This window comes from Rhinoraja longicauda, chromosome 26 (assembly GCF_053455715.1).
Source record: "Rhinoraja longicauda isolate Sanriku21f chromosome 26, sRhiLon1.1, whole genome shotgun sequence".
Classification (NCBI taxonomy): Eukaryota; Metazoa; Chordata; class Chondrichthyes; order Rajiformes; family Arhynchobatidae; genus Rhinoraja; species Rhinoraja longicauda.
In genome coordinates this window covers 1863727-1891132 of record NC_135978.1, presented here as the reverse complement: position 1 = coordinate 1891132, position 27406 = coordinate 1863727, and the positions used below count along the sequence as shown (strand labels likewise).

At 43.8% G+C, this 27406-nt stretch overlaps 1 protein-coding gene across 5 annotated transcripts in view; it reads left to right on the top strand.

Annotated features, from left to right (window-relative positions):
* The window catches only part of LOC144606453 (sodium-dependent serotonin transporter-like), a 51028-nt gene extending 26581 nt beyond the window's left edge, over window positions 1-24447 (top strand). For all 5 annotated transcript variants that reach the window (XM_078422566.1, XM_078422568.1, XM_078422564.1 and 2 more), the window contains 8 exons: window positions 3319-3422; window positions 4792-4919; window positions 6472-6584; window positions 10410-10541; window positions 12531-12630; window positions 12952-13052; window positions 17738-17905; window positions 18687-24447. In XM_078422566.1, coding sequence (XP_078278692.1) covers window positions 3319-3422; window positions 4792-4919; window positions 6472-6584; window positions 10410-10541; window positions 12531-12630; window positions 12952-13052; window positions 17738-17905; window positions 18687-18764 — 924 coding nt within the window. In that variant the 3' untranslated portion in view covers window positions 18765-24447. The remainder of the gene's footprint in view (window positions 1-3318; window positions 3423-4791; window positions 4920-6471; window positions 6585-10409; window positions 10542-12530; window positions 12631-12951; window positions 13053-17737; window positions 17906-18686) is intronic.
* The last annotated feature ends 2959 nt before the right edge of the window (window positions 24448-27406 follow it).

Below are 27406 nucleotides of genomic sequence, written 5' to 3'. Positions count from 1 at the left end.
TGTGGGCAAGTTGGGCCGAAGGGCCTGTTTCCAGGCTGTATTTCTAAACTAAGCTAAATCTTTCCCTTCTCACCATAACCCTATGACCACTAGTTGTTGATTCCCCTATGCTGGGGAATGGAGGGTTCACCTTATCTATTCCCCTCATGGTTTTACACACCTCTATCACATCACCCCCGGATATATTTACATTTTCATCTTCCGCGAGACGGTTGATCGATGGTCGGCATGGACAGAGTGGGCCGAAGGGCCTGATTCCATGCTACATCTTGAAACTAAACTAAATTATTCTAAGAGCAACACACCGGGTTCCCTGTATAACACCAGGGGAGTGTTTATTCAAAGGTCCTTGCAGTGAGACAGACAGAGGCATTGGGGGTATCGAAGGCTGTGGCACAGAGTCAGGGTGTTTAATTGTCATATGTACCAGTTCAGTTTATTGTCACATGTACTGAGGTACAGGGAAAAGCTTTTGTTGCATGCCAGCCAGTCAGCGGAAAGACAATACATGATTACAATCGATCCATTTATAGTGCATAGATACATGCTAAGGGGATAACGTTTAGTGCAAGGTAAAGCCATTAAAGTCCAATCAAGGATAGTCCGACGGTCACCAAAGAGGTAGATAGGTGTTCAGCGTTGCTCTCTGGTTGTGGTAGGATGGTTCAGTTGCTTGAAAATAGCTGGGAAGAAACTGTCCCTGAATCTGGAGGTGTGCGTTTTCACACTTCTGTACCTTTTGCCCAATGGGAGTAGGAAGAAGAGGGAGTGACCGGGGCGAGACTGGTCCTTGATGATGCTGCTGGCCTTGCCGAGGCAGCATGAGGTTTAGATGGAGTCAATGAAAGGGAGGTAGACACAAAAAGCTGGAGTAACTCAGCGGGTCAGACAGCATCTCGGGAGAGAAGGAATGGGTGACGTTTCGGATCGAGACCCTTCTTCAGAATCAAAGGAAGGGAGGTTGGTTTGTGTGATAGCCAGCAACAAAGCAGTTAAATTCTTATTTGCTGCAGCTTTACAGGCCCGTAAAGACAATAACACACAATAAATATACAGTAGCACAATTAATTAACAATCAGTGACACTCAGTTATCCGACCTTAATAATTCAAAACCAAAGTCCACAGTGCTACCGAAACAAAGTCCATAATATTTCCTTCCAACCACGTTACCAACGTTTGCCTATGTATTCGCCTGTAAATTGTATAGTTTAGTTTAGAGATACAGCGTGGAAACAGGCCCTTCAGCCCACTGAGTCCACACCAACCATCGATCCCCACACACTAGCACTATCTTACACACTAGGGACAATTTACAATTTTACCAAAGCCAATTAACCTACAAACCTCTGGAGTGTGGGAGGAAACCGGAGCACCCGGGGAAAATCCATGGAGAGAATGTGCAAACTCCGTACAGACAGCACCATTAGTCAGGGTCGATCCTGGGTCGCTGGCGCTGTAAGAGCCATAGATACATAGAAACATAAACAATAGGTGCAGGAGGAGGCCATTCGGCCCTTCGAGCCAGCACTGCCATTCAATGTGATCATGGCTAATCATCCACAATCAGTACCCCCTTCCTGCTTTCACCCCATACCCCTTAATTCCACTAGCCCTAAGAGCTCTATCTAACTCTCTTTTGAATGCATCCAGTGAATCAGCCTCCATTACCTTCTGAGGCAGAGAATTCCACAAATCACAACTCTGTATGAAAACGTTTTTCCTCATCTCAGTTCTAAATGACTTACCCCTTATTCTTAAACTGTGGCCCCTGGTTCTGGATTCCCCCAACATCGGGAACATGTTTCCTGCACCTAGCTTGTCCAATCCCTTGAATTTAAAATGTTTCTATAAGAAGTAAGTTCCTATAAGGCAGCAACTCTACCACTGTGCCACCGCGCTGCCTCTAAACTTGGGTGTGTTGAGGGTGGTGCTCTCGTCTGCTGGCAATGGTGATCACACCTCTTCATGTACATCGTTGGGGGAGCGGAATCTGCCGTGGAACCTCTGATTCTAGACTTACTGACACGGTTAATGTTTAGATACCCTTTGACAAGCGAGCGAATATAGTTGGTTAATAACTATTCTGGTTAATGAATTAACTTAAGTTAGACACAAAAAGCTGGCGTAACTGCGGGACAGGCAGCATCTCTGGAGAAAAGAGATGGGTGATGTTTCAGGTCGAGACCCTTCAACTTGTCAGCAAAGTCCACCAGCAAATGAGAAAACCCACTGCTCTTAAGGAACGGGCAAATGACTAATATTATCTTCCATCAAAATTAAACCTAAACAAACGAGCGGGTTTGCCTTCATCAAAATCAACTTGCACACAAAGCGGCACGGTGGCGCAACAGGTAGAGCTGCTGCTTTATAGCGCCAGAGACCCATCGAGACCACACCGGGACCACACCGGGACCACACCGAGACCACACCGAGACCACACTTTATAGCGCCAGAGACCCATCGAGACCACACCGACCATCGATCACCCGTTCACGAGTTCTATGTTATCCCACTTTCTCATTCACTTCCCACACAGTAGAGGCAATTTACAGAGGGCCGATTAACCCACAAACCCGCACGTCTTTGGAGTGTGGGAGGAAACCGGAGCACCCGGAGAAAACCCACGCGGGTTATGGGGAGACCCTGGTTCAGACACCGACATGAAACGTCACCTCTTCCTTTTCTCTGGAGATGCTGCCTGACCCGCTGAGTTGCTCCAGCATTTTGTGCCTATCTTCGGTTTAAACCAGCAGCTGCAGTTCCTTCTTTTGCAAGATTTATAGATATGGACCAAACATGGGCAGGTCGGACTCGTGTAGATGGGGCATGTGTAGGAAAATAACTGCAGATGCTGGTACAAATCGAAGGTATTTATTCACAAAATGCTGGAGTAACTCAGCAGGTCAGGCAGCATCTCAGGAGAGAAGGAATGGGTGACGTTTCGGGTCGAGACCCTTCTTCAGACTGATGTCAGGGGGGTGGGACAAAGGAAGGATATAGGTGGAGACAGGAAGGTAGAGGGAGAACTGTGAAGGGGGAGGGGAAGAGAGGGACAGAGGAACTATCTAAAGTTGGAGAAGTCAATGTTCATACCACTGGACTGCAAGCTGCCCAAGCGAAATATGAGGTGCTGTTCCTCCAATTTCCGGTGGGCCTCACTATGGCACTAGAGGAGGCCCATGACATTTTGTGAATAATGTAGATGGGGGATGTTGGTCGGTCTGACGGGCCTGTTTCCACGCTGCATCACTCTATGACTAATTGCTTTAGAGATCTGAAAAGTTGGTTTAGCGTAACTTCTGTTCTTTGCTTTGCAGGTGTGGATTGATGCGGCTACACAGATTTTCTTCTCGCTGGGCCCCGGGTTTGGTGTCCTGATGGCATTTGCCAGCTACAACAAATTCAACAACAACTGCTACAGGTCAGTGTGCAGGAAGGAACTGCAGATGCTGGATTAAACTGAAGATAGACACAAAATGCTAGAGTAACTCAGCGGGTCAGGCAGCATCTCTGGAGAGAAATCTGAAGAAGGGTTTCGACGCGAAATGTCACACATTTCTTCTCTCCAGAGATGCTGCCTGTCCCACTGAGATACTCCAGCATTTTGTGAAAATCTTTTACTGCAAGTCCGTGCGTGGATTAATGCTGTAGCACGGCTGTCTTGTCCAGGCTACCATGAGAACCTCCTTGTTGAAAGTGGGCTCACATAAGGTTTCTGCAGCTCAATGCACGGAGATGTGCGTGTATTTATATATATATTTATATATATTATACATATATAATATATATTTTTCTGCAGTTATTTTCTTACACTATATATTTATATATGTATATATATATGTGTGTACACAAATGCATACACACACTCGCGCACACACACACACATATATATACACACACGCACACATATATATACACACGCACACACATACTTGTGTGAATGTATACATATATAGATATATATATAAATAAATACACACCCACACATCTCCCTGCATTGAGCTTGTTTCTGTGTGAGCTATATATATATATATATATATATATATATATAGCTCACACAGAAACAAGCTCATATATATATATAGATGTGTGTGTGTATTTATGTGTAGATATGTGTATATGTAGACACAAAATGCTGGAGCAACTCAGCAGGATAGGCAGAATCTCTGGAGAGAAGGAAGGAATACATATATATATATATATAAATATATATATATAAAATAATTTCCATCTTTGCTGTCCATAGGATAGGGCAGGTTTAGAGGGATATATGGGCCTAATACAGGCAGGTGGGGCTAGTGTAGATGGGGGCATGTTGGGCGGTATGGCCAAGTTGGGCCGAAGCACCTGTTTCCATGCTGTGTGACTATGATTCTCTGGTTTGCCTCCCCAGTTATGAGGTGAAGGAAGAGATTAACGCTGTCATGAACAGCTCACCAAGAATGGTCTCCAGAACACAAGGGCGGCACATTGGCGCAGCGTTAGAGTTGCTGCATCACAGCGCCAGAGACCTGACCACGGGTGCTGTCTGTGCGGAGTTTGTACGTTCTCCCCATGACCCGTGTGGGTTTTCTCTGGGTGCTCCGGATTCATCCCACACTCCAAAGACGTGCTGGTTATCTCTGCCTGATGCAAGAGTCAAGAGTGTTTTATTGTCATAATTCCCAGATAGAACAATGAAATTATTACTTGTGTAACTGCTGAGTCATTTTGTGTCTGTCTTCGGTGTAAACCAGCATCTGCAGTTCCTACCTCCATGATGATCTTTGTGTGTTCTCTTGGTGCTGTAGGGATGCAATGATCACCAGCACTGTGAATTGTTTGACCAGTTTCCTCGCTGGCTTTGTCATATTCACCATCCTGGGATACATGGCGGAGAAGAGGAATGAAGATGTTTCAGAAGTGGCCAAAGATATGGGTGAGATCACATCGCCAACTCCTTCATTGCTTCATGACCATTGGTCTTTTAAATTGCATCCTTCTTGCAAGAAACCGCACGACGTATCTTCAAAATGAGTGACCATGCGTTTTGAGAAACTATAATACCTGGAGTGTTTGTAATACAGTTTAGTTTAGAGATACAGTGCAGAAACAGGCCCTGCGTCCCGTCGAGGCCATGCCGCCCAGCGATTCCCACACACTAACACTATCCTACACACACAAGGGACAATTTTATATTTATACCACGTCTTTGGAGTGGGAGAAAACTGAAGAGCGTAGAGAAAACCACGCAAGTCACGGGGAGAACATACAATCTCTGCAGATTAGGAATGAGAAGGAATATGTCCACGATGTACATTATTTTAGCACTGAAAACTATGATCTGACTATCTTGTACATTATAAGTAGCCAGCACTATTGACTGGGGGTTAGGTCAACCTGTCAATATTGTCAACAATAATTTTTTTGACTTGTTTTATTTGAAATCCAAATCTGTTGAATAAAGTACATTTTCCATTTTAAATCTGTAAAGGAACACAAAAGCACCTTAGGTTCATGTTAAGAGCTTTGTAATAGTCACTTTCAGGGAACTCGGTACCAGCATTCCTAGGTACCTCTGCTCGACAACACTCCCTGTTTGCCTGTGACGCCATTTTCAGTGAACTATTTACCTGCAGTCCTAGATCCCTCTGCTCTCCAACCTATCTACCTGTGATGCAACCTTCAAGGAACTATGGACCTGCACTCCTAGATGCCTCTGCCCTACAACACTCCCTGTCTACCTGTGAGGCCACCTTCAAGGAACTGTGGACCTGCACACCTAGATCCCTCTGCTCTACAACTGTCCCCAGAGCCCAACCATTCACTGTATAGGTTCTGCCCATTTTAGACTGCCCAAAATGCAACACCTCACATTTCTCTGTACTAAATTCCATCAACCATTCCTCAGCCCACCTGGCCAATTGATCAAGGTCTTGCTGCAATTTTTGAGTGTACGGTCAAGTCAATGGGTCATAAGGGATAGGAGTAGAATTAGGCCATTTGGCCCATCAAGTCTACTCCGCCATTCAATTATGGCTGATCTATCTCTCCCTCTGAACCCCATTCGCCTGCCTTCTCCCCATAACCTCTGACGCACGTACTAATCCTCTCCACATCCACTCTATCTAAGCCTTACACTAATCTGTATAATTCAATGATGTCCCCCCCCTTATTTTTCTAAACTCCAGCGAGTACAGGCCCAGTGCCATCAAAAGCTCACCGTAGGTTAACCTACTCATCCCTGGGATCATTCTTGTAAACCTCCTCGGGACCCTCTCCAGAGCCAGCACATCTTATCCCAGATATGGTGCCCAAAATTGCTCACAATATCCCAAATGCGGCCTTACCAGCGCCTTATAGAGCCTCAACATTATATCGCTGTTTTTGCATACAAGCCCTCTTGAAATAAATGCTAGCATTGAGTTTGCTTTCTTTACTATCGAATACAATGTTTTGCCAATTGCCCCTGTTGTCTCTGCTGCCTGTAGGACCGAGTCTTCTCTTCATCACCTACGCAGAGGCATTGGCCAACATGCCCGCATCCTCCTTCCTCTCTGCCATCTTCTTCCTCATGCTCGTCACTCTGGGTCTAGACAGCACGGTAAGCATTGGCGTTGCTCGAGTTTCCTCGGCTAGCAGCATAATCGAGGACCAGTCTCACCCCGGTCACTCCCTCTTCTCCCCTCTCCCATCAGGTAAAAGTTACAGAAGTGTGAAAACGCACACCTCCAGATTCAGGGACAGTTTCTTCCCGGCTGTTATCAGGCAACTGAACCATCCTTCCACAACCAGTGAGCAGTGCCAAACTACTATCTACCTCATTGGTGACCCTCACACTATCCTTGATCAGACTTTGCTGGCTTTACCTTGCACAAATATTATTCCCTTATCATGTACAGTACCCTCCATAATGTTTGGGACAATGACCCAAATTTATTTATTTGCCTGTACACAATTTGAGATTTGTAATAGAAATAAATCTATTACATGTGGTTAAAGTGCACATTGTCAGATTTTAATAAAGGCCATTTTTATACATTTTGGTTTCGCCATGAAGAAATTACAGCAGTGTTTATACATTGTCCCCCCATTTCAGGGCACCATAATGTTTGGGACACAGCAATGTCATGTGAATTAAAGTAGTCATGTTTAGTATTTTGTTGCATCTCCTTTGCATGCAATGACTGCTTGAAGTCTGCGATTCATAGACATCACCAGTTAGTTGCTGGGTGTCTTCTCTGGTGATGCTCTGCCAGGCCTGTATTGCAGCCATCTTTAGCTTATGCTTGTTTTGAGGGTTAGTTCCCTTCAGTTTTCTCTTCAGCATATAAAAGGAATGCTCAATTGGGTTCAGATCGGGTGATTGACTTGGCCACTCAAGATTTGACCATGTTTTAACTTTGAAAAACTCCTTTGTGGCTTTGGCAGTATATATGGGATCATTGTCTTGCTGTAGAATGAACCACCTGGCCATTGAGTTTTGAGGCATTTGTTTGAACTTGAGCAGATAGGATGTGTTTATACACTACATAATTCATTATGCTACCACCATCAACAGTTGTATCATCAATGAAGATAAGTGAGTCAGTACCATCAGCAGCCATACATGCCCAGGCCATAACACCCCCACCACCGTGTTTCACAGATGAGTTGGTATGCTTTGGGCAGTTCTTTCTCTCCTCCATACTCTGCTCTTGCCATCACTCTGATATAAGTTAATCTTCGTCTCATCTGTTCACAAGACCTTTTTACAGAACTGTGGATGCTCTTTTAATTATTTCTTGGCAAACTGTAACCTGGCCATCCTATTTTTGCGGCTAATCAGTGGTTTGCATCTTGCAGTGTAGCCTCTATTTCTATTCACTGTTCTGCGGACAGTGGTCATTGACAAATCCACACCTGACAACTGAAGAGTGTTTCTGATCTGTCGGACAGGTGTTTGGGGATTTTTCTTTATAATAGAGAGAATTCTTCTGTCATTAGCTGTGGAGGTCTTTCTTGGCCTGCCAGTCCCTTTACGATTAGTAAGCTCACCGGTGCTCTCTTTCTTCTTAATGATGTTCCAAACAGTTGATCAGTCGAAGGTTTGGCTGATGCCTCGAACAGTTTTATTCTTGTTTCTCAGTCTCATAATGGCATCTTTGACTTTCATTGGCACAAATTTGGTCCTCATGTTGATAAACAGTTATAAAGGTTTCCAAAGGTGATGGAAAAACTGGAGGAAAGACTAGGTGCTGAGAGCTCTATTATACCTGCATTAAGGAGGCAATTAAACACACCTGAGCAATTATAAACACGTGTGAAGGCATGTGTCCCAAATATTATGGTGCCTTGAAATGGGGGGACTACGTATAAACACTGCTGTAATTTCTTCATGGTGAAACCAAAATGTATAAAAATGGCCTTTAATAAAATCTGACAATGTGCACTTTAACCACGTGATTTTTTCTATTACAAATCTCAAATTGTGGAGTACAGAGGCAAATAAATAAATAATGGGTCTTTGTCCCAAACATTATGGTGGGCATTGTATCTGTACACTGTAAATGGCTCGATTGTAATCATGTATTGTCTTTCTGCTGACTAGTTTGCACACAACAAAAGCTTTTCACACATGTGACAATAAACTAAACTGAACTGAACTAAAATTTGTATTTCAACTCAGTTATAAGAAACAAATGTTTTACTTTAGCCATTTAGATTTCAGATATATAGCGTGGGAATAGGTCTTTCGACCCACCGAGTCCATGCCGACGTATAATGAGCGTTTGACGGCACTGGGCCTGTACTCACTGGAGATTAGAAGGATGAGTGAGGACCTCATTGAAACGTACCGAATAGTGAAAGACCTGGATAGAGTGGATGTGGAGAGGATATTTCCACTAGTGGGAGAGTCTAAGACTAGAGATGATAGCCTCAGAAAAAAAGGAAGTACCTTTAGAAAGGAGATGAGGAGGATTTTCTTTCATCAGACGATGGTGAATCTGTGAAATTCTTTGCCACAGAAGGTTGTGGGGGCCGTCAATGGATATTTTTATAGGCCGAGATAGATAGATAGATAGATAGATAGATAGATTCGTGATTGGTACGGGTGTTGGGGGTTATGGGGAGAAGGCAGGTGAATGGGGTTAGGAGGGAAAGATAGATCAGCCGTGATTGAATGGCAGAGTAGACTTGATGGCTGAATGGCCTAATTCTGGTCCTATGACTTATGAACTTATGCATTGGGCCCTTCAAACCATCCGGTCCATGTTGACCATTGATGAACTGTTCACACTAGTTCTATGTTATCCCGCTCCCTTCACCCTGCGGTCAATTTTACAGAGGGCCACTTAATCTACAAACCCGTACATGTTTGGAGTGTGGGAGGAAACCCACGCGGTCACAGGGAGAATGTGCAAACTCCACATGGACAGCACCCATAGTCGGGATTGAACCTGGGTCTTTGGCGCTGTGAGGCAGCAGCTCTACCTGCTGCGCCACTGTGCATTCCCATTAAAAAATTAGCTTCACAGTATTGACAGTGAATGCAAAATTATTAGCACAGTCAAAGTTGGTATGTGATAGACACAAAATGCTGGAGTAACTCAGCGGGACAGGCAGCATCTCTGGAGAGAAGGAATGGGTAACGTTTGGGGTTAAGAATCTTCTTGACCCGAAACATCACCCATTCCTTCTCTCCAGAGATGCTGCCTGTCCCGCGGAGTTACTCCAGCACTTTGTGTCTACCTTCGGTATAAACCAGCATCTGCAGTTATTTCCTTCACGGTAGGTATGTTGAGTTCAGTTTGTTGTAACATGTACCGAAGTACAGTGAAAATCTTTTGTTGCGTGCTAACCAGCCAGCGGAAAGATCATTTTGCTGAACACCTTCACTCAGTCTGCCTGGACCTATCTGTCATTGTCAGAGTGAGGCCAAATGCAAATTGGAGTAGCAACACTTCATATTTTGCTTGGGCAGCTTACACCCCAGCGATATGAATATTGATTTATCTAACTTCAAATAACCCTTGCATTCCCCTTCTCGCTCCATCCATCCCCCACACAAGTCCTACTAGCTTCAAAGTCGTCTTGTTGAGTAGTATTGTCTGTAACTCGTTCTCACCTAGCCCACAGCTAACAGTGGCCTGTTTCCTTTATCATTGTTACATTTTTGCATATGTTTCATTCATTTGTTCTAAATCTCTCTACATCACCATCTCTTTCTCTCATTTCCCTTTCCCCTGACTCTCAGTCTGAAGAAGAATCTCGACCTGAAACGTCACCTCTTCCCTTTCCCTAGAGATGCTGTCTAACCCGCTGAGTTACTCCAGCATTTTGTGTCTGTCTTCAGTGGAAAGACTATACGTGATGTTCTACTTAAAATTCACAGCGGTAAAATTCTTTCAGCATATTATTTTGGTAAGATGTTGTTTTGTATCTTTAGTTCGCAGGTCTGGAAGGTGTGATCACTGCAGTAGTGGATGAATATCCGCACTTACTGAGGAAACGGAGAGAGTGGTTTGTGCTGTTACTGATCATGGTCAGCACTTTGGGATCGATGAGCACCCTCACGTTTGTAAGTGTAAAGGTCTAATCTTAATTGTTAAGTCAAGAGTGTTTTATTGTCATATGTTCCAAATAGAACAACAAAATTTTTACTTGCTGCAGCACAACAGAATATGTAAACATAGTACACTGTAAACAATATATTAAACAAGAAAAAAAATTCTGTTTGTGTATATATAGTGTGTGTGTGTGTGCATATAAAAAGTATATATACTGACCGAATAGTAAAAGGCTTGGATAGCGGAGATGTGGAGAGGATGTTTCCACTAATGGGAGCATCTAGGACTTGAGGTTATAGCCTCCGAATAAAAGGGTGTACCTTTAGAAAGGAGACGAGGGGGATTTTCTTTAGCCAGTGGGTGGTGAATCTGTTGAATTCATTGCCACCGATGGCTGTGGTGGCCAGGTCAATCAGTAATTTTAAGGCGGAGATTCTTGATTAGTACGGGTGTCAGGGGTTATGAGGAGAAGGCAGGAGAATGGGGTTGAGATGGAAAATAGATCAGCCATGATTGATTGGCGAAGTAGACTCGATGGATCGAATGGCCTAATTCTGCTCCTATAACTTATGAACATGAATTTATGAACTTATCGTTCCGTCCTACAAGCTACTTCTCCAGAGATGCTGCCTGACCCGCTGAGTTACTCCAGCACTCTGTGCCTTTTTTACATTTCCATATTGTTTGCTTAGTACAGACATGAGGGAGAGTTATTTGTCATAATGTGTTTATCTTAAAAACGTATAATTGCCTTCACTGGGCTGATTAGTGGGTTTGTTAAATATCCCTGCAACTGCGTCTGTTTAGCACATGCTTGACTGGAATGGTATGCAGGATTCTAAGTGTGATTTTATTGAATCTGGTTTATTATTGTCACATGCAAAAGGATTCGGGGAAAAGCTTTTGTTTGTGGGCTGTCTAATTAAGTGCTCGAATAGTCTAGAATAGTGAGCGGCTTGGATAGAGTGGACGTGGAGAGGATGTTTCCACTAGTGGGAGTGTCTAGGACTAGAGGTCACAACCTCAGAATTAAATGATGTTCTTTTAGGAAAGAGATGAGAAATTTCTTTAATCAGTGGGTGGTGAACCTGTGGAATTCTTTGCCATAGACGGCTGTGGAGGCCGTCAGTGGATATTTTTAAAGCAGAGATTGATAGATTCTTGATTAGGAGGGGTGTCGGGGGTTATGGGGAAAAGGCAGGAGAATGGGGTTGGGAAGGAGATAGATCAGCCATCATTGAATGGTGGAGTAAACTTGATGGGCCGAATGGCCTAATTCTACTCCTATTCTTTATGACCTTATGTGGAATTCTCTGCCACAGAAGGCAGGGGAGGCCAATTCACTGGATGTTTGGGCTAAAGGCATCAAGGGATTTGGGGAAAAAGCAGGAACGAGGTGATCAGCCATGATCACGTTGAATGTTAGTGCTGGCTCGAAGGGCCGAATGGCATCTTATGACATCATACAACACATGAGTACAATCAAGTCAAGAGGGGAGGGGAGAACTGCGGGCGGCACAGTGGCGCAGCGGTAGAGTTGCTGCCTCACAGCACCACAGACTGGGACAGAAAACTTCATTTTCACGTTTTTAATATTACTGATGTTTAAAAAGTAAAATGTATGAATTAAATTAGGTGGTCAGGCTCTTAAATTGTCATAAGGTCATAAATGATAGAGCAGAATCTTACCACAACCAGAGAGCAGTCTGAACTACTATCCTATTTCTTTGATGATCCTCGGACTTGATCGGGACTTTGCTGCCTTTACCTTGCACTGAATGTTATTCCCTTACCATGTATCTATACACGTTAAATGGCTCGATTGTAATCGTGTATAGTCTTTCCGCTGTTTGTTTAGCACACAACAAAAAGCTTTTCACTGTACCTAGGTACACGTGACAAAAAACTGAACTGTTGATATTACTGAATTCCTAAAAGCCATTGTTCCTCTGCTCTGCAAAGTATTCACAGCAAGCTCTTGTTTACTTGTTTCAATTCAGGGTGGAGCATACGTGGTAAAATTCTTTGAAGAATATGCTACAGGAACCGCTATTATTGCTGTGGTGTTTCTGGAGGCCATTGCTGTGTCTTGGTTTTATGGTAAGTTACTCTGCACTTGTGCAAGACTGATTCCAGCTGGGAAGAAACTGTCCCTGAATCTGGAGCTGTGCGTTTTCACACTTCTGAACCTTTTTGCCTGATGGGAGAGGGGAGAAGAGGGACTGGCCAGGGTGAGACTAGTCCTTGATTATGCTGCTGGCCTTGCCAAGGCAGCGTGAGGTGTGGATGGAGTCAATGGAAGGGAGGTTGGTTTGTATGATGGTCTGGGCTGCGTCCACAATTTGCTGCCCCTGCACTTTGTGTTTTGCACAAGTGTTGAACTGTGTTGATTCATGTTCACTTTTTGTCTCAATGCTTTAGGTATGAAACAATTATGCGAAGATATTAGGGAAATGATTGGGTTCATTCCTGGGAAGTTCTGGCAGATATGCTGGGTCGTTATTAGTCCACTTTTTCTTCTGGTAAGATTATTTCTTCCATTCTTCCCACTGTTGTTAAGTTCTGTCAGAGCAGGGGGGTGGCGGTAGAAGCATCTCCTGAGTTAATGCCTTGCAATAGAGATCTGTCTGAAGAAATGTTATCTGCAAGACATGGACATTACCCCGAAGATAGACACAAAAAGTTGGAGTAACTCAGCGGGACAATCAGCAGCACAGCAGCAACCAGCAGCAGTAGCAGCCACCAGCAGCAGTAGCAGCCACCAGCAGCAGTAGCAGCCACCAGCAGCAGTAGCAGCAATCAGCAGCAGCAGCAGTAGCAATAGCAGCAGCTTGGGAAGTATTGTGTGGAGATAGTAAGGAGTAAGACCTGTGTGATCTCCCGGACAAGTTTCGATCGCCTAGCTTGGGGTCGGAGAGGAATTTCCCGGATTTTTTTTCCCAAATTGGCCTGGGTTTTTTATCCGGTGTTTCGCCTCTCCCAGGAGATCACTCAGTTCTTTTGGGTGGGCGGTTGGAGCGGGTGGAGCAGCGGCCGGGCGGTAGGTTTAGTAACCGAGCACAGGGCTTTGTTTGGAGAGTATGAGTGCCAGGGCAGTTTATTGTTCTGGGTGTCGGATGTGGGGAATCTGGGAGTCTGATAGTCTTCCAGGCATCCACATCTGCGCCAAGTACGATGAGATGGGGCTCCTAAGGGACCGTATTAGGAACCTGGAGCGGCAGATTGATGACCTCCGTCTGGTTAGGGAGAGTGAGGAGGTTATAGAGAGGAGTTATAAAGAGGTGGTCACAAAGAGGTGGTCACTCCAAGACCACGGGAGGTAGACAAGTGGGTCATGGTTAGGGGGGGCAAGGAGCAGAGGCAGGGACGAGAGAGTACCCCAGTGGATGTACCCCATGGTAATAAATACTCCTGTTTAGGTGTTGTTGGGGAGTATAGCCTACCTGGGGGCAGCGACGGCGCCCGGGCCTCTGGCACGGAGTCTAGCCCTGTTGCTCAGAAGGGTAGGGAAAGGAAGAGGAGAGCGATAGTAATAGGGGACTCTATAGTGAGGGGGTCAGATAGGCGATTCTGTGGACGCAGTCGGGAGACCCGGATGGTGGTTTGCCTCCCTGGTGCCGGTGTCCGGGATGTGTCTGAGCGTGTCCAGGATATCCTGAAAGGGGAGGGAGAGGAGCCAGAGGTCGTGGTACATATAGGTACCAACAATATAGGTAGGATAAGGGAAGAGGTCCTGAAAGGAGAATTTAGGGGGCTAGGAAGAGAGTTAAAAAAAGGACTAGGTAGAGGATTGAAGTGTAGGACATCTAAGGTTGTAATCTCTGGATTACTCCCTGTGCCACGAGCTAGTGAGTATAGAAATAGGAGGATAGAGCAGTTTAATGTGTGGCTCAGGAGTTGGAGCAGGGGGGAGGGATTCATTTTTCTGGATAATTGGGCCTGTTTCTGGGAAAGGTGGGAACTGTATAGGCCGGACGGTCTCCACCTTAACCAGAGGGGGACCAATATCCTGGCGGGGAGGTTTGCTAGCACTGTTGGGGAGGGTTTAAACTAATTTGGCAGGGGGTTGGGATACAGAATGGAGCGAGTATAGGGGGTGAGGAGAAGGAAAATATAGAGGAAAAAACTGGTCAGATTGGGAGGCAGAACAAGAATACCCCAGCACAATGGGGTAGGGCAAGACTGAACGGCATTTATTTTAATGCAAGGAGTATTGGAAGCAAGGGGGATGAATTGAAGGTGTTACTGAACACATGGGAGTACGACATTGTTGCCATTACGGAAACATGGTTGAAGGAAGGGCAGGACTGGCAGCTCAATATTCCAGGATATAGAATCTTCAGGAGAGACAGAGAGCAGGGAAAAAGGGGAGGGGGTGTTGCAGTATTAATCAAAGAATCTATTTCTGCTGTAAGAAGGGATGACATATTAGCGGGTTCCTCAAATGAGGCTATTTGGGTGGAATTGAGAAATAGAAAAGGGGCATGCACCTTACTGGGTGTATACTACAGACCCCCAAACAGTCAGAGGGAAATAGAAGAACATATTTGTAGGCAAATCTCGGGGGTGTGTGAAAACAACAAGGTAGTAATAGTAGGGGATTTCAACTTCCCGAATATTGATTGGGATAGCCAGTGTCAAGGGCCCTGAGGGTGCAGAGTTCCTAAGGGTCATCCAGGAGGGCTTTTTGAGCCAATATGTTGAAAGTCCAACAAGGGAGGGGGCGGTATTGGACTTAATCTCGGGAAATGAGGCCGGACAGGTGGTTGAAGTGTCAGTGGCAGAGCATTTTGGTGACAGTGATCACAATTCAGTGATATTTAAGGTGGTAATGGAAAAGGATAAAGAGGGACCAGAGGAAAGAGGAAAATTTCTAAATTGGGGCAAGGCCGATTTAAATCTGATAAGGCAGAAGTTGGCCCTGGTGGACTGGGATCAGCTTCTCGTGGGGAGGACCGCATCAGAACAGTGGGAGTCATTCAAAGGAATAATTGAAAAAGTACAGAGGAAGCATGTTCCCCTAAAGTTTAAGGGTGGGACAAACAAGTCCAAAGAACCTTGGATGTCGAACGATATAGTAGGATTGATTCGGTAAAAAAGGGGGGCTTTTGGAAGGCATAAAGAACTTAAGGCACAGACATCATTAGAGGAATACAGAAGGTGTAGGGCGGTTCTTAAAAAAGAAATTAGGAGAGCAAAAAGGGGCCATGAGATAGCACTAGCGGGCAAAATAAAAGAAAATCCCAAAGTGTTCTATAAGTATATCAAGGATAAGAGGATAACGAGGGAAAGAGTGGGGCCCATCAGGGACCATAGTGGAAAGCTGTGTGTGGAGCCAGAGGATGTAGGAGATGTTTTAAATGAATTTTTTGCATCTGTTTTTACGAGGGAGGAGGGCGATGCGGACTTAGAAATGGAGCTGTCTATCTTTGGTGTAAACCAGCATCTGTAGTTCCTTCCTATGCATTCTATTGATGGAGGCATTGGAGAGGGTGCAGGGGGGTGTGCCAGAATGATGTAGGAAAGAACGGCAGATGCTCGTTCTACACCGAGGATAGACAACAAAGTACTGGAGTAACTGAGCGGTGACGTTTCGTGTCTGAAGAAGGTTCTCAACCCAAAAAGTCATTCATTCCTCTGTCCAGAGATGCTGCCTGTCCTGCTGAGTTACTCCAGCATTTTGTATCTATTTGCCAGAATGATGCCTGAATTAGAGGGTTTTAGCTGCAGGGAAAGGTTGGACAGACTTGGTGTGTAGAAAGGAACTGCAGATGTTCATTTAAACGGAAGATAGACAACACAGTGCTGGAGTAATTCTGCGGGTCAGGCAGCATCTCTGGCGATAGGTATGGGTGACGTTTCGAGCCAGGACCTTTCTTCAGTCTGACTTTGTGTCTATTTTTGAACAGATTAGGATTGTTTTCTCTGGAACGCCAGAGGTTGAGGGGAGACCCCGATAGAAGTAAATATAAATTATGAGAGGCATAGATAGGGTAGACAGTCAGAACCCTTCTTACCTAGGATGGAAAAATCAAATACTAGAGGCATAGTTTGAGGTGAGAGGGGCAAAGTTTAAAGTAGATGTGAGGGGGCAAGTCTTTTGGCAAAAGCTGTTTGGCAATAAATGGCGGTAGTTAGTTAATGAATGTGGTAACTGCTTCAAAGCTGATATTGCAAATATTAATTAATTATACGATGTATTAATAATTAATTTATTGTATTAGTTAATATTATATATTTATTTGTGCAACCATAGTTCTAATAAGCTGCAGCAAGTAAGCATTTCATTGTTCCAATGGTGCGTTACTGTCACACGTGCAAAGGGCAAACACACAGTAAAATTATTTTCTTATAAACAGTCCAGTAGAGTATTGCAATAACGAAACACAAATCCAGATTAGCAAAGCGTACAGAAATAATCCACTGATGTCTGCATGCAAGAGGAACCATGTTTTGATGCCATTTTCCAAGTCCAAACATAATCAATGACCAGTCTCATCCCGGTCACTCCCTCTTCTCCCCTCTCCCATCGGGCAAGAGGTACAGAAGTGTGAAAACACACACCTCCAGATTCAGGGACAGTTTCTTCCCAGCTGTTATCAGGGAACTGGACCAATCCTACCACAACCAGAGAGCAGTCCTGACCTCCCATCTACCTCATTGGAGACCCTCAGACTATCTTTGATCGGACTTTACTGGACTTTATCGTGCACTAAACGTTATTCCCTTTATCCTGTATCTGTACACCATGGACGGCTCGATTGTAATCAGGTGTAGTCTTTCCGATGTCTGGTTAGCACGCAAGAAAGGCTTTTCACTGGACAATAAACTAAACTCAAACTCAGTTGTTATGTAGCTACGTATCGCTTCCAGAAGAATCATTCGGGATGTGGAATTAATTTACAATTATAATTTGGACCGGTATTGAGGAAACTCTGACAGTATTAAACCCTTTTAGTTCTGATCTATTGGCTCTCAATAAAAAGCAAATGTGAACATTTAACACATCTGCACATATTTCTTACCAAAACCATTGTTGTTTTGTCAAATGCAAATGCTTGGCACATCAAAGTTAAAATTAGTCAGAAAAATTAAACTTCTTGGCAGCACTACTTATTTTCCTTTCTAATCAAAGAGTTGCACATGTTTAGATTTGGGTTTGTTCCTCTGTTTTCATTGACCCTTGTCCTATTATTTTTCCCAACAGTTCATCCTTATCAGTATTCTGATAACGCCGATGGAACTTAAACTCTTTAATTACACCTACCCTTACTGGACTAAAGTGTTGGGCAATGTCTTGGGAATGTCCTCAATTATCTGTGTTCCACTCTATATGGTTTACAAAATCATCATTACACCTGGAACGTTTAGAGAGGTAGGAGGCAAACATTCAACTAACTATTTTAACATGTGGTGGTGCAGCGGATAGAGTTGCTGCCTCACAGCGCCAGAGACCCGGGTTCGATCCCAACTACGGGTGCTGTCCGTACAGAGTTTGTACCTTCCCCCCGTGACCACGTGGGTTTTCTCCGAGATCTTCGGTTTCCTCCCACACTCCAAAGACGTACATGTTTGTAGGTTAATTGGCTTGGTAATATTGTAAATTGTCCCTAGTGTGTGTAGGATAGTGTTAGTGTGTGGGGATCGCTGGTCGGCATGGACTCGGTGACCCAAAGGGCCAGGTTCCGTGTTGTATATAAACTAAACAAAAATAATTTAACTAATTAGTTTAGTGCGGCACTGTGGCGCAGTGGGTAGAGCTGCTGCCACTCAACGCTAGTGTCCTGGGTTCGATCCTGTGTGGAGTTTGTACGTTCTCCGTGACCTGCGTGGGTTTTCTCCATGTGCTCCGGTTTCCTCCCACATCCCAAAGAGTGCGGGTTTTTGTAGGTTAATTGGCCCTCTGCAAATTGTCCCTAGTGTGTAGAGAGTGGATGCAAAAGTGGGATAACATAGTTTTAACGTGTAGATTGACAGATACTTGATCAATACGGGTGTCAGGGGTTATGGGGAGAAGGCAGGAGAATGGAGTTGAGAGGGAGACATAGATCAGACATGATTGAATGGCGGAGTAGACTTGATGGGCCACATGGCCTAATTCTGCTCCTATGACTTACGAACATCACTTAACAACATGTTTTTGATTGTTTTTACAGAGGATCTTGAAAAGCATAACGCCTGAGAGTAGGGAAACCGTATCCCCCACTGTTGTGCTCCACCTGAATGCTGTTTAATCGACAATTATTGGTGTGCTTTACTACTTGGACTAACTGTTCCGATCAACAAGAGGTTTTACAAGGTCAAAGAACCAAACCCAGAGTAACAGCACTTGTGTGCAGAGACTGCCTCAAATGGAAACTTTAGAGATATCAGTATTTCCCTCAAAATATGTTTAAATTGTCTTTTTATTGTACTGGGACATATCAAGTATTGAAATAACTTAATAAGTTAGACATTCCAATTTCTCTTTGCTGCTCACAGGGTGTAGTCCTGCACCTTGATAACAAATACCATGTGACAACAGACTGTTGCTATGTTCTATAATGTAGCTTATGTATTTTAATTGAGAAAATTGGGCGGCACAGTGGTACAGCGGTAGAGTTGCTGCCTCACCGGCAAAGATACTAGAGGAACAAGATAGACCACTTGACCCTAAAAACCGTAGCATGTCATGACGCCATTTTAGTAGGCAGAAACTTGCAGAAACATTTTAAAAGAAAAATAACAAAAATCTGTGAATTGATAGATGAGATATATTCTGCATTTTAATGGTATCATCACACATACTGTTCCCCAAAACACTGATTACACTGCGAGAGGCAGAGCGAACGGCGGGGTTTGCCTACTAAAATGGCTCCTAAAATGGCTCCTTTGCGTACTACATTTCAGTATAGGCAATTTCAACAAAGTGGTCCATCTTGTTCCTCTAGTATCTTTGCTCACAGGCCAGAGACCCGGGTTCAAACCTGACCATGGGTGCTGTCTGTATGGAGTTTGTACATTCTCCCCGTGACCTGCGTGGGTTTTCTCCGGGATCTTTGGTTTCCTCCCACACTCCAAAGACGTGCAGGTCTGTAGGTTAATTGGCTTTGGTAAAATTGTAGATTGTCCCTAGTGTGTGTAGGATAGTGTTAGTATACGGGGTGATCACTGGTCAGCACGGACTCGGTGGGCCGAAGGACCTGTTTCTGCACTATCTAAAAAACTAAAATAATTTGTATTTCTAGGTGGATAACATATTACTGAAATACAAGTTTTTTTCATGACCTTGTTCTACAAAGCGCCGTATCAAGGTTCATTATGAAATTGCATTAAATGCAAACTGGATTTTTGTTGCATTGCAATGGCTACTGGAGGTTATGCCTTAAGAAATTTGCTCAAAAATGTATTTTATTAATTTTTAATTATTCACAATGCTGTTACATTTGATGTAACAATTCACATCATTGTTCTTTGTGCCTTATTTCGTAATTTCAAGTTTTCTAAACTGATCAGAATTCAAAGTCACTCAAATAAAATTAGCTGGAATAGATTGTAAACTTTTGTTTTTATAAAATTAAGTAGGGTTTTCTGTTTCAAATATTAAGCAAGAAATAAATTATATAATTTTTACAAAACATTCTAATACATGCCTGGGGAAAGGAGACAAATGCTGGAGTAATTCAGCGGGTCAGGCAGCATCTCTGGAGAACATGGATAGGTAACGCTTTGGTTCAGACCCCTTCCTCAGACTGATTGTCGTCAGGAGGCAGAAAGCTGGAAAAGAGACATAGGTGCAGGACAAAGCCTGGCAAGTGATGGGTGGATACTCCAGAGATGCTGCTTGATCCGCTGAGTTACTCCAGTGTAGTTGGTTTGGTTTACCAGAATCTGGTGTCCAGATGTTTGGGGACTTCAATGCGGTCTCAACAAACAGCATTACTAGTATGTGGAGGAAGGAACTGCAGATGCTCGTTTACCTGGATGTTGGTTCGACGCTGGAGTAACTCAGCGAGTCAGGCAGCATCTCAGTAGAGAAGGAATAGGTGACGTTTTGGGTCGGAACCCTTCTTCAGACTCAGTCTGACCCTGACCTGCCCGAGTTACCCCAGCGTTGATATATATATATGGCAATCTCTTCAGCTAAAGGCTTATACTCACATTTTCTTGACTCCCCAAACTGCTTTCAGGCATTTTGAGCACAGCAAACTAACTGAAACAACAGGAGGTTAGTTCAATAACGCGAGTCGCATGATAACATTAATATCCTCATAGAATCATAGAGTGATACAGCGTGGGAACAGGCCCTTCGGCCCACCTTGCCTGTGCCAGCCAATACGCCTCATCTACACTAGTCCCACCTGCCTGCGTTTGGCCCATATCCCTCCAAACCTGTCCTATCCAAGTACCTGTCCAACTGTTTCTTAAATGTTGCAATAGTCCCAGCCTCAACTACCTGCTCTGGCAGCTTGTTCCATACACCCACCACCCCCTGTGTGAAAAAGTTACCCCTCAGATTCCTATTAAATCTTTTCCCCTTCACCATAAACCTATGTCCTTTGTTCGATTCACCTACTCTGGGCAAGAGATTCTGTGAATCTATCCGATTTTCTTCCTCATGATTTTATACATCCTGGCCAAAGTTTAATTCTGCAGCCAGATATAATTATGACCATAATTGTTAGTTGTACATCTGGGCTGTTTAAAAACAAATTAATCTGTTTGAAATGTATCACATTTACTCATTTCTACAAATCCCAGAGATGCTACAAATTTAGTTTTGATGTTTCCAAAGTAGCAAACTAAAGCTTTTGAGGATCCATGCTTACTCTAAATCATCTGTTGAATGTTTTTTGTCTTTAACAGCCTCTGTAAAAGGTAGGGAAAAGACTTCACGATCGAACAATAAAATCCAATTTGATTGTAGGATTATTAAAGGTCCTATCGATAAAAAGATAAATGGAATATTTCAAGGGTGGCACAGCAGTAGAATTGCTGCCTATGGGCACTGTCTGCACGGAGCTCATACGTTCTCCCCGTGGGTTTTTTCTGGGTGCTCCGGTTTCCCCCCACACTCCAAAGACGTACAGGTTAGTAGGTTAATTGGCTTTGTATAAATGTAAATTGTCCCTGGTGTGAGTAGGATTGTGTTAGTGTGCGGGGGGGATCGCTGGTCGGCGGGGTCTCGGTGGGCCGAAGGGCCTGTTTCCGTATCTCTAAACTAAACTAAATAGCATGGAATTGCTGTTATTGCTTTATGAAATTCTGTCTTGTGCCACTACCCTTTAAAGGGAAACATCAGTCACGTACTCATCCTTAGAAACACTCTGGTCTTCACCTCCTTTGAAATCAGTTACTGCTTTCTGTTTCAGTCAATTAACAAGCTGTTAGCTATGCATTCTTGTGACTAACCCTCCTGCTGTTATAATCTGTGAGCATCTCGGGTCCAAGTGGGATACATCGTACAAAGTTGTGTTTTGTGGCCAGAAGGCGGCATTTGGCAGAGGTGATACAGGGGTTAGGCAGATTACATTTTCTCTCATCAGAGTCCCAAGGGCAACGATGAAGGGCAAAGTGTTCAACAAAGTCTTAAACAAAGTGATGGAGTGAGTGGCTTATTCTGATACTGTGTGTAAAACAAAACATCTGTGAATTGTTCCATTCACATGTTTTCCCATTTCACACCATCCAGTAATGTGTATTCTCGTCAAAAAAGACACCGTGCTAGAGTACCTCAGCGGGTCAGGTAGCATCTGTGAGGCACATGGATAGATAGATACTGTCTGACTCAGTGATTTAGGTCAAGAGTGTTTTATTGTCATATATCATAAGGCCATAAGTGATAAGAGTAGAATTAGGCCATGTGGCCCAGCAAGTGTACACTGCCATTCAATCATGGCTGATATATCTCTCCCTCCTCATCCAATTCTCCTGCCTTCTCCCCATAATCCCTGACACCCGCATTAATCAACAATCTATCTCTGCCCTAAAAAATATCCACTGACTTGGCCTCCACAGCCTCTGTGCCAAATAATTCCACAGATTCACCACTCTGACTAAAGAAATTTCTCCTCATCTCTTTCCTAAAATAATGTCCTTTAATTCTGAGGCTGTGACCTATAGTCCTAGTCTCTCCCACTAGTGGAAACACCCTCTCCACATCCAATCTATCCAAGCCTTTCACTGTTCTTCACTATTCTGTACGTTTCAATGAGGTCCCCCCTCATTCTTCTAAACTCCAGCGAGTACAGGCCCAGTGCCGACAAACGCTCATCGTAGGTTAACCCACTCATGGGATCATTCTTGTAAACCTCCTCTGGATCCTCTCCAGAGCCAGCACATCCTACCTGACATACAATGCCCAAAACTGCTCACAATATTCCAAATGCAGCTTTACCAGCGCCTTATAGAGCCTCAACATTACATCCCTGTTTTTGTGTACATACAAGCCCCCTTGAAATAAATGGTAGCATTGAGTTTGGTTTCTTTACTACTGATTCGACTTGCAGATTCACATTTTGGGAATGCTGCACCAGCACTCCCAAGTCCCTTTGCACCTCCAATTTCTGGATTCTCCCCCCATTTAAAAAATAATAAATCATATGTCCTGAAACGGAACAATGAAATTCTTACTTGGAGCAGGACAACAGATATGTAAACATAGCATTCTGTAACACGATAAATTATCCCTAGTGTGCGTAGGATAGTGTTAGTGTGCGGGGATCGCTGGTCGGCGCGGACTCGGTGGGCTGAAGGGCCAGGTTCCCCACTATATCTCTAAACTAAACTTGACAACAAAAAATAAATTCAGTTTATAAAAAAATATTAGCGCAGACAAAAATAACGTCCCCAAAGTCTATGTAGTTCAGAGCTTAGTTGGAGGTTATAGTGTTTAATAATTAATAATTTGATTAGTACGGGTGTCAGGGGTTATGGGGAGAAGGCAGGAGAATGGGGTTAGGAGGGAGAGATAGATCAGCCATGATTGAATGGCGGAGTAGACTTGATGGGCCACATGGCCTAATTCTATCACCTTATGACCCTAATAGCCTGATAGCTGTAGGGAAGAAGCTGTTCCTGAACGTTACAGTTCTCAGGCTCCTGTACTTGCTTCCTGATGGCAGGGGTGAAACGAGAGAGTGGCCAGGGTGGTGTAGGTGTCTGATGATGCTTACTCCAGCACTTTATCTCTTTTTGTTTTGTAAACCAGCACTGCTAGTCCTTGTATCCATGTGTATTCTTGTCATTTGCTTTCTAACCGTAAGCCATGGTTTGTTGTATTGGCATAGCTGGAGAGGGTAGAATGGTAATAAATCATATGTCCTGAAACGGGTCCCTTGCTTGTACCTGCAAACTGATTACACCACAAAATTTTAAAACGGTTTAACCAAATCGATGAGAATGATCACAGAACCAGAGTTGGTACGGGTGAATATATCCCCTGAATTTATAAACGTTTTCTCTGGGGCTTGGTAGTATATATTTCCAGCCTGATTGTTAGCATCAGAACGTATTTGTATGTAAACGCTATTTGACATTACTGAGATATAATGTGACTATTGTAAAAGTTGGCTAGCTTATGAGATGTATGTCTGAAAGCCTATATATATATATATATATATATACACACACACACACACACACACACACACACGCACACACACACACAGAGCAGCTCCATCTAGTGATCGTCACAGGTTAGCCCCACAAACACAGTGGGAGCAAAACAGATGAGTATTTTTGTGTGTGTGAGATTGACCTGGTTGTTTGTGGAACAGGTTATATAAAGCCATTTTTGTACATCTGCTGTATTTGTAACTCAAGTCTGTCTGTTTTATCAAATCTGCTATTCACGTGTTTCTCACCCATGTACTTGTGCAGCTTTTGTACGCCGATTATTTCTAAATCGTCATTTATGCAGATGTATGCCCACTGTTACTGGAATCATTTTACATGATTAAATAAAGTTTATCATTTCCATTAGTTAGCATTGACACTTTGTCAACCTCGCACATTTCCACTTCAAGTAGAAATCACAGGCACTCAAGTAAATTCGTGCTCAAGAGTTTAATATTTTAGAATCAGCAAATTGGAATTTTCATTCCAACATCTGGCACACTGTAATCATGTATTGTTTTTCCACTGGATAGCACGCAACAGAAGCTTTTCACTAAACGTTATTCTCTTGTCATCTATCTATATACTATAAATGGACTGATTGTAATCATGTATTGTCTTTCCACTGAATGGTTAGCACGCAACAAAAGCATTTCACTGTACCTCAGTACACGTGACAATAAACTAAACTCAAACTCAATACTCGTTTTCATAACCAGACATCCGTTTTAAAAATCTACCTGGTCTTGTTTCAAGTTCACTCCCTCCCACTCTCCACCTAGGGTCAGGGTCAGGGTCAGACTGGGTCTGAAGAAGGGTCCCGACTCGCCCACTCTATCTCTAACCCAACCCAGTTTCTTCCCAGCTGTTATCAGGCAACTGAACCGTCCTACCACAACCAGAGAGCAGTCCTGAACTACTATCTACCTCTTTGGTGACCCTCGGACTATCCTTAAATCGGACTTTGCTGGCTTTACCTTGCACTAAACATTATTTCCTTATCATGTATCTGTACACTGTAAATGGCTCGATTGCAATCATGTATAGTCTTTTGCTGACCGGATAGCACGCAACAAAAGCTTTTCACCGTTCCTCTGCACACGTGACAATAAACTAAACATCTCTCCCGGTCTCCCACCCGAGCCGCCCTTCACCTTCCCCAACCTCTGTACACTCATCTCCCATCCTCAAGACTCTAATTTCCTTTTTATTCATGGACATAAGTTTAAGGTGAGAGGGGAAAGATTTAATAGGAACCCGAGGAGCAACTTTTTTTTTTTATGCACAGAGGGTGGTGGGTGTATGGAACGAGCTGCAAGAGAAGATAGTTGAGGCAGAGACTAACCCAACGTTTAAGAAACAGATAGGTACATGGATAGGACAGGTTTGGAGGGATATGGACCAAACGCGGGCAAGTGGGACTAGTGCAGATGGGCTGTAGTTGGTCAGCATAGGCAAGTTGGGCCGAAGGGCCTGTTTCCATGCTGTGTGACTCTACCTGTAGTTTCCTGAATCGCTACCTACTGCCGAGTAATTTCCACCAGAATAGTATTCATTTCAGTCGGCATTACATTTAGATAAAAAGATCACCAAAGTTAAAAAATAAACATTATTAACAAATGAGGTGGTTCATTGGACTTTATCCTGTACTAATTGCTCTTCCCTTTATTCTGTAACTATACACTATGGACGGTTTGATTATAATTATGTACAGTCTTCCCACTGACTGGATAACAGGCAACAACAAAAACTTTTCACTGTACCTCAGCACACATGACAAAAAACTAAGTAAATTAAATAGACATCAAGCTGTTCATCTTGTGATGATCCGCCGTAGATACCAACAGCAAGGAATGATATTCATTCCAGAAGATAAACACAAAAAGCTGGAATAACTCAACGGGACAGGAAGTGTTTCTGGAGAGAAGGAATTGGTGACGTTTCAGGTTGAGACCCTTCTTCAGTATAAGAAGGGACTTGACCTGAATCGTCATCCATTCCTTCTCTCCAGAGATACTGCCTGTCCCGCTGAGTTACTCCAGCATTTTGTGTCGATCGTTGGTATAAACCAGCATCTGCAGTTCCTTCCTGCACATATGCATACTCGCATCATTTTGGCTACAAAGCACTAGGACCAAGCATCTCAACACTTCTGTTCGGTCTGCACCTTAATCGTTTTCAATTAGAACAAAACCTTCATAGAGAGGAATAGCAGTTGATAGCTGGAAGGAAGGCCACAGAGACTGGGTGAACTGTGGTGTTAGTTGTAGTTTTAGAGATGCAGTACGGAAACAGGCCCTTCGGCCCACCGTGTCCACACCGTGCAGCGATCCCCGCACATTAACACTATCCTACACAGGCTGGGGACAATTTACATTTATACCAAGCCAATTAACCTACAAATCAGTACGTCTTTGGAGTGTGGGAGGAATCTGAAGAACTTGGAGAAAACCCACACAGGTCACATGGAGAACATACAAACTCCATGAAGACAGCACCCGTAGTCAGGATCGAACCCGGGACCCGGGTCTCTGGCACTGAGAGGCAGCAACACTACCGCTGTGCCACCGTGCCTCCCCTGGTTCTTTATATTGAACGAGGCAGGCAAGTGAAAACTTGGCAGTTATTCAAGATGAAATGAAAGGAAGGTGCTTTGAGAAGAGGAGATAGATGAGTCAAGTGGATATCATGAACTGAACTGAAAACCATTTGGCCCATCATCTATCTCCACACAGATAAAAGAGCTATACACAATCTAATTCCTAGTTAGTCATAGAGCCATACAACTAAGAAACAGGCCCTTCAGCTCAACATGTGTAGGGGGAAAAAACTGGATGCTGGTTTAAATCGAAGGTAGACACAAAATGCAGGAGTAACTCAACAGGTCCAGCGCCATCTCGGGAGAGAAGGAATTAGTGGCATTTCGAACCGAAACGTCACCCATTCCTTCTCTCCCGAAATGCTGCCTGACCTGTTGAGTTACTCCAGCATTTGTGTCTACCTTCAGCTCAACACTTCTATGCCGATCAAGGTGCTTTATCTAAGCTCGTAGGTCCACATCCTCTAAACATTTCCTCTCCATGTACCTGTCCAAATGACTTTTAAACGTTCTGATGGTACCTGCCTTCACGGCTTCCTCTGACAGCTCTTTCTATATACCTGTATGAAAAAGTTGGCCCTTGGGTTCCTAATAAATCTTTCCACTCTCACCTTGAACTATGCCCTCTAGATCTTGATTCCCCTGGGTAAGGGAAAAAGACTGTACATTCACCCTGTCTAT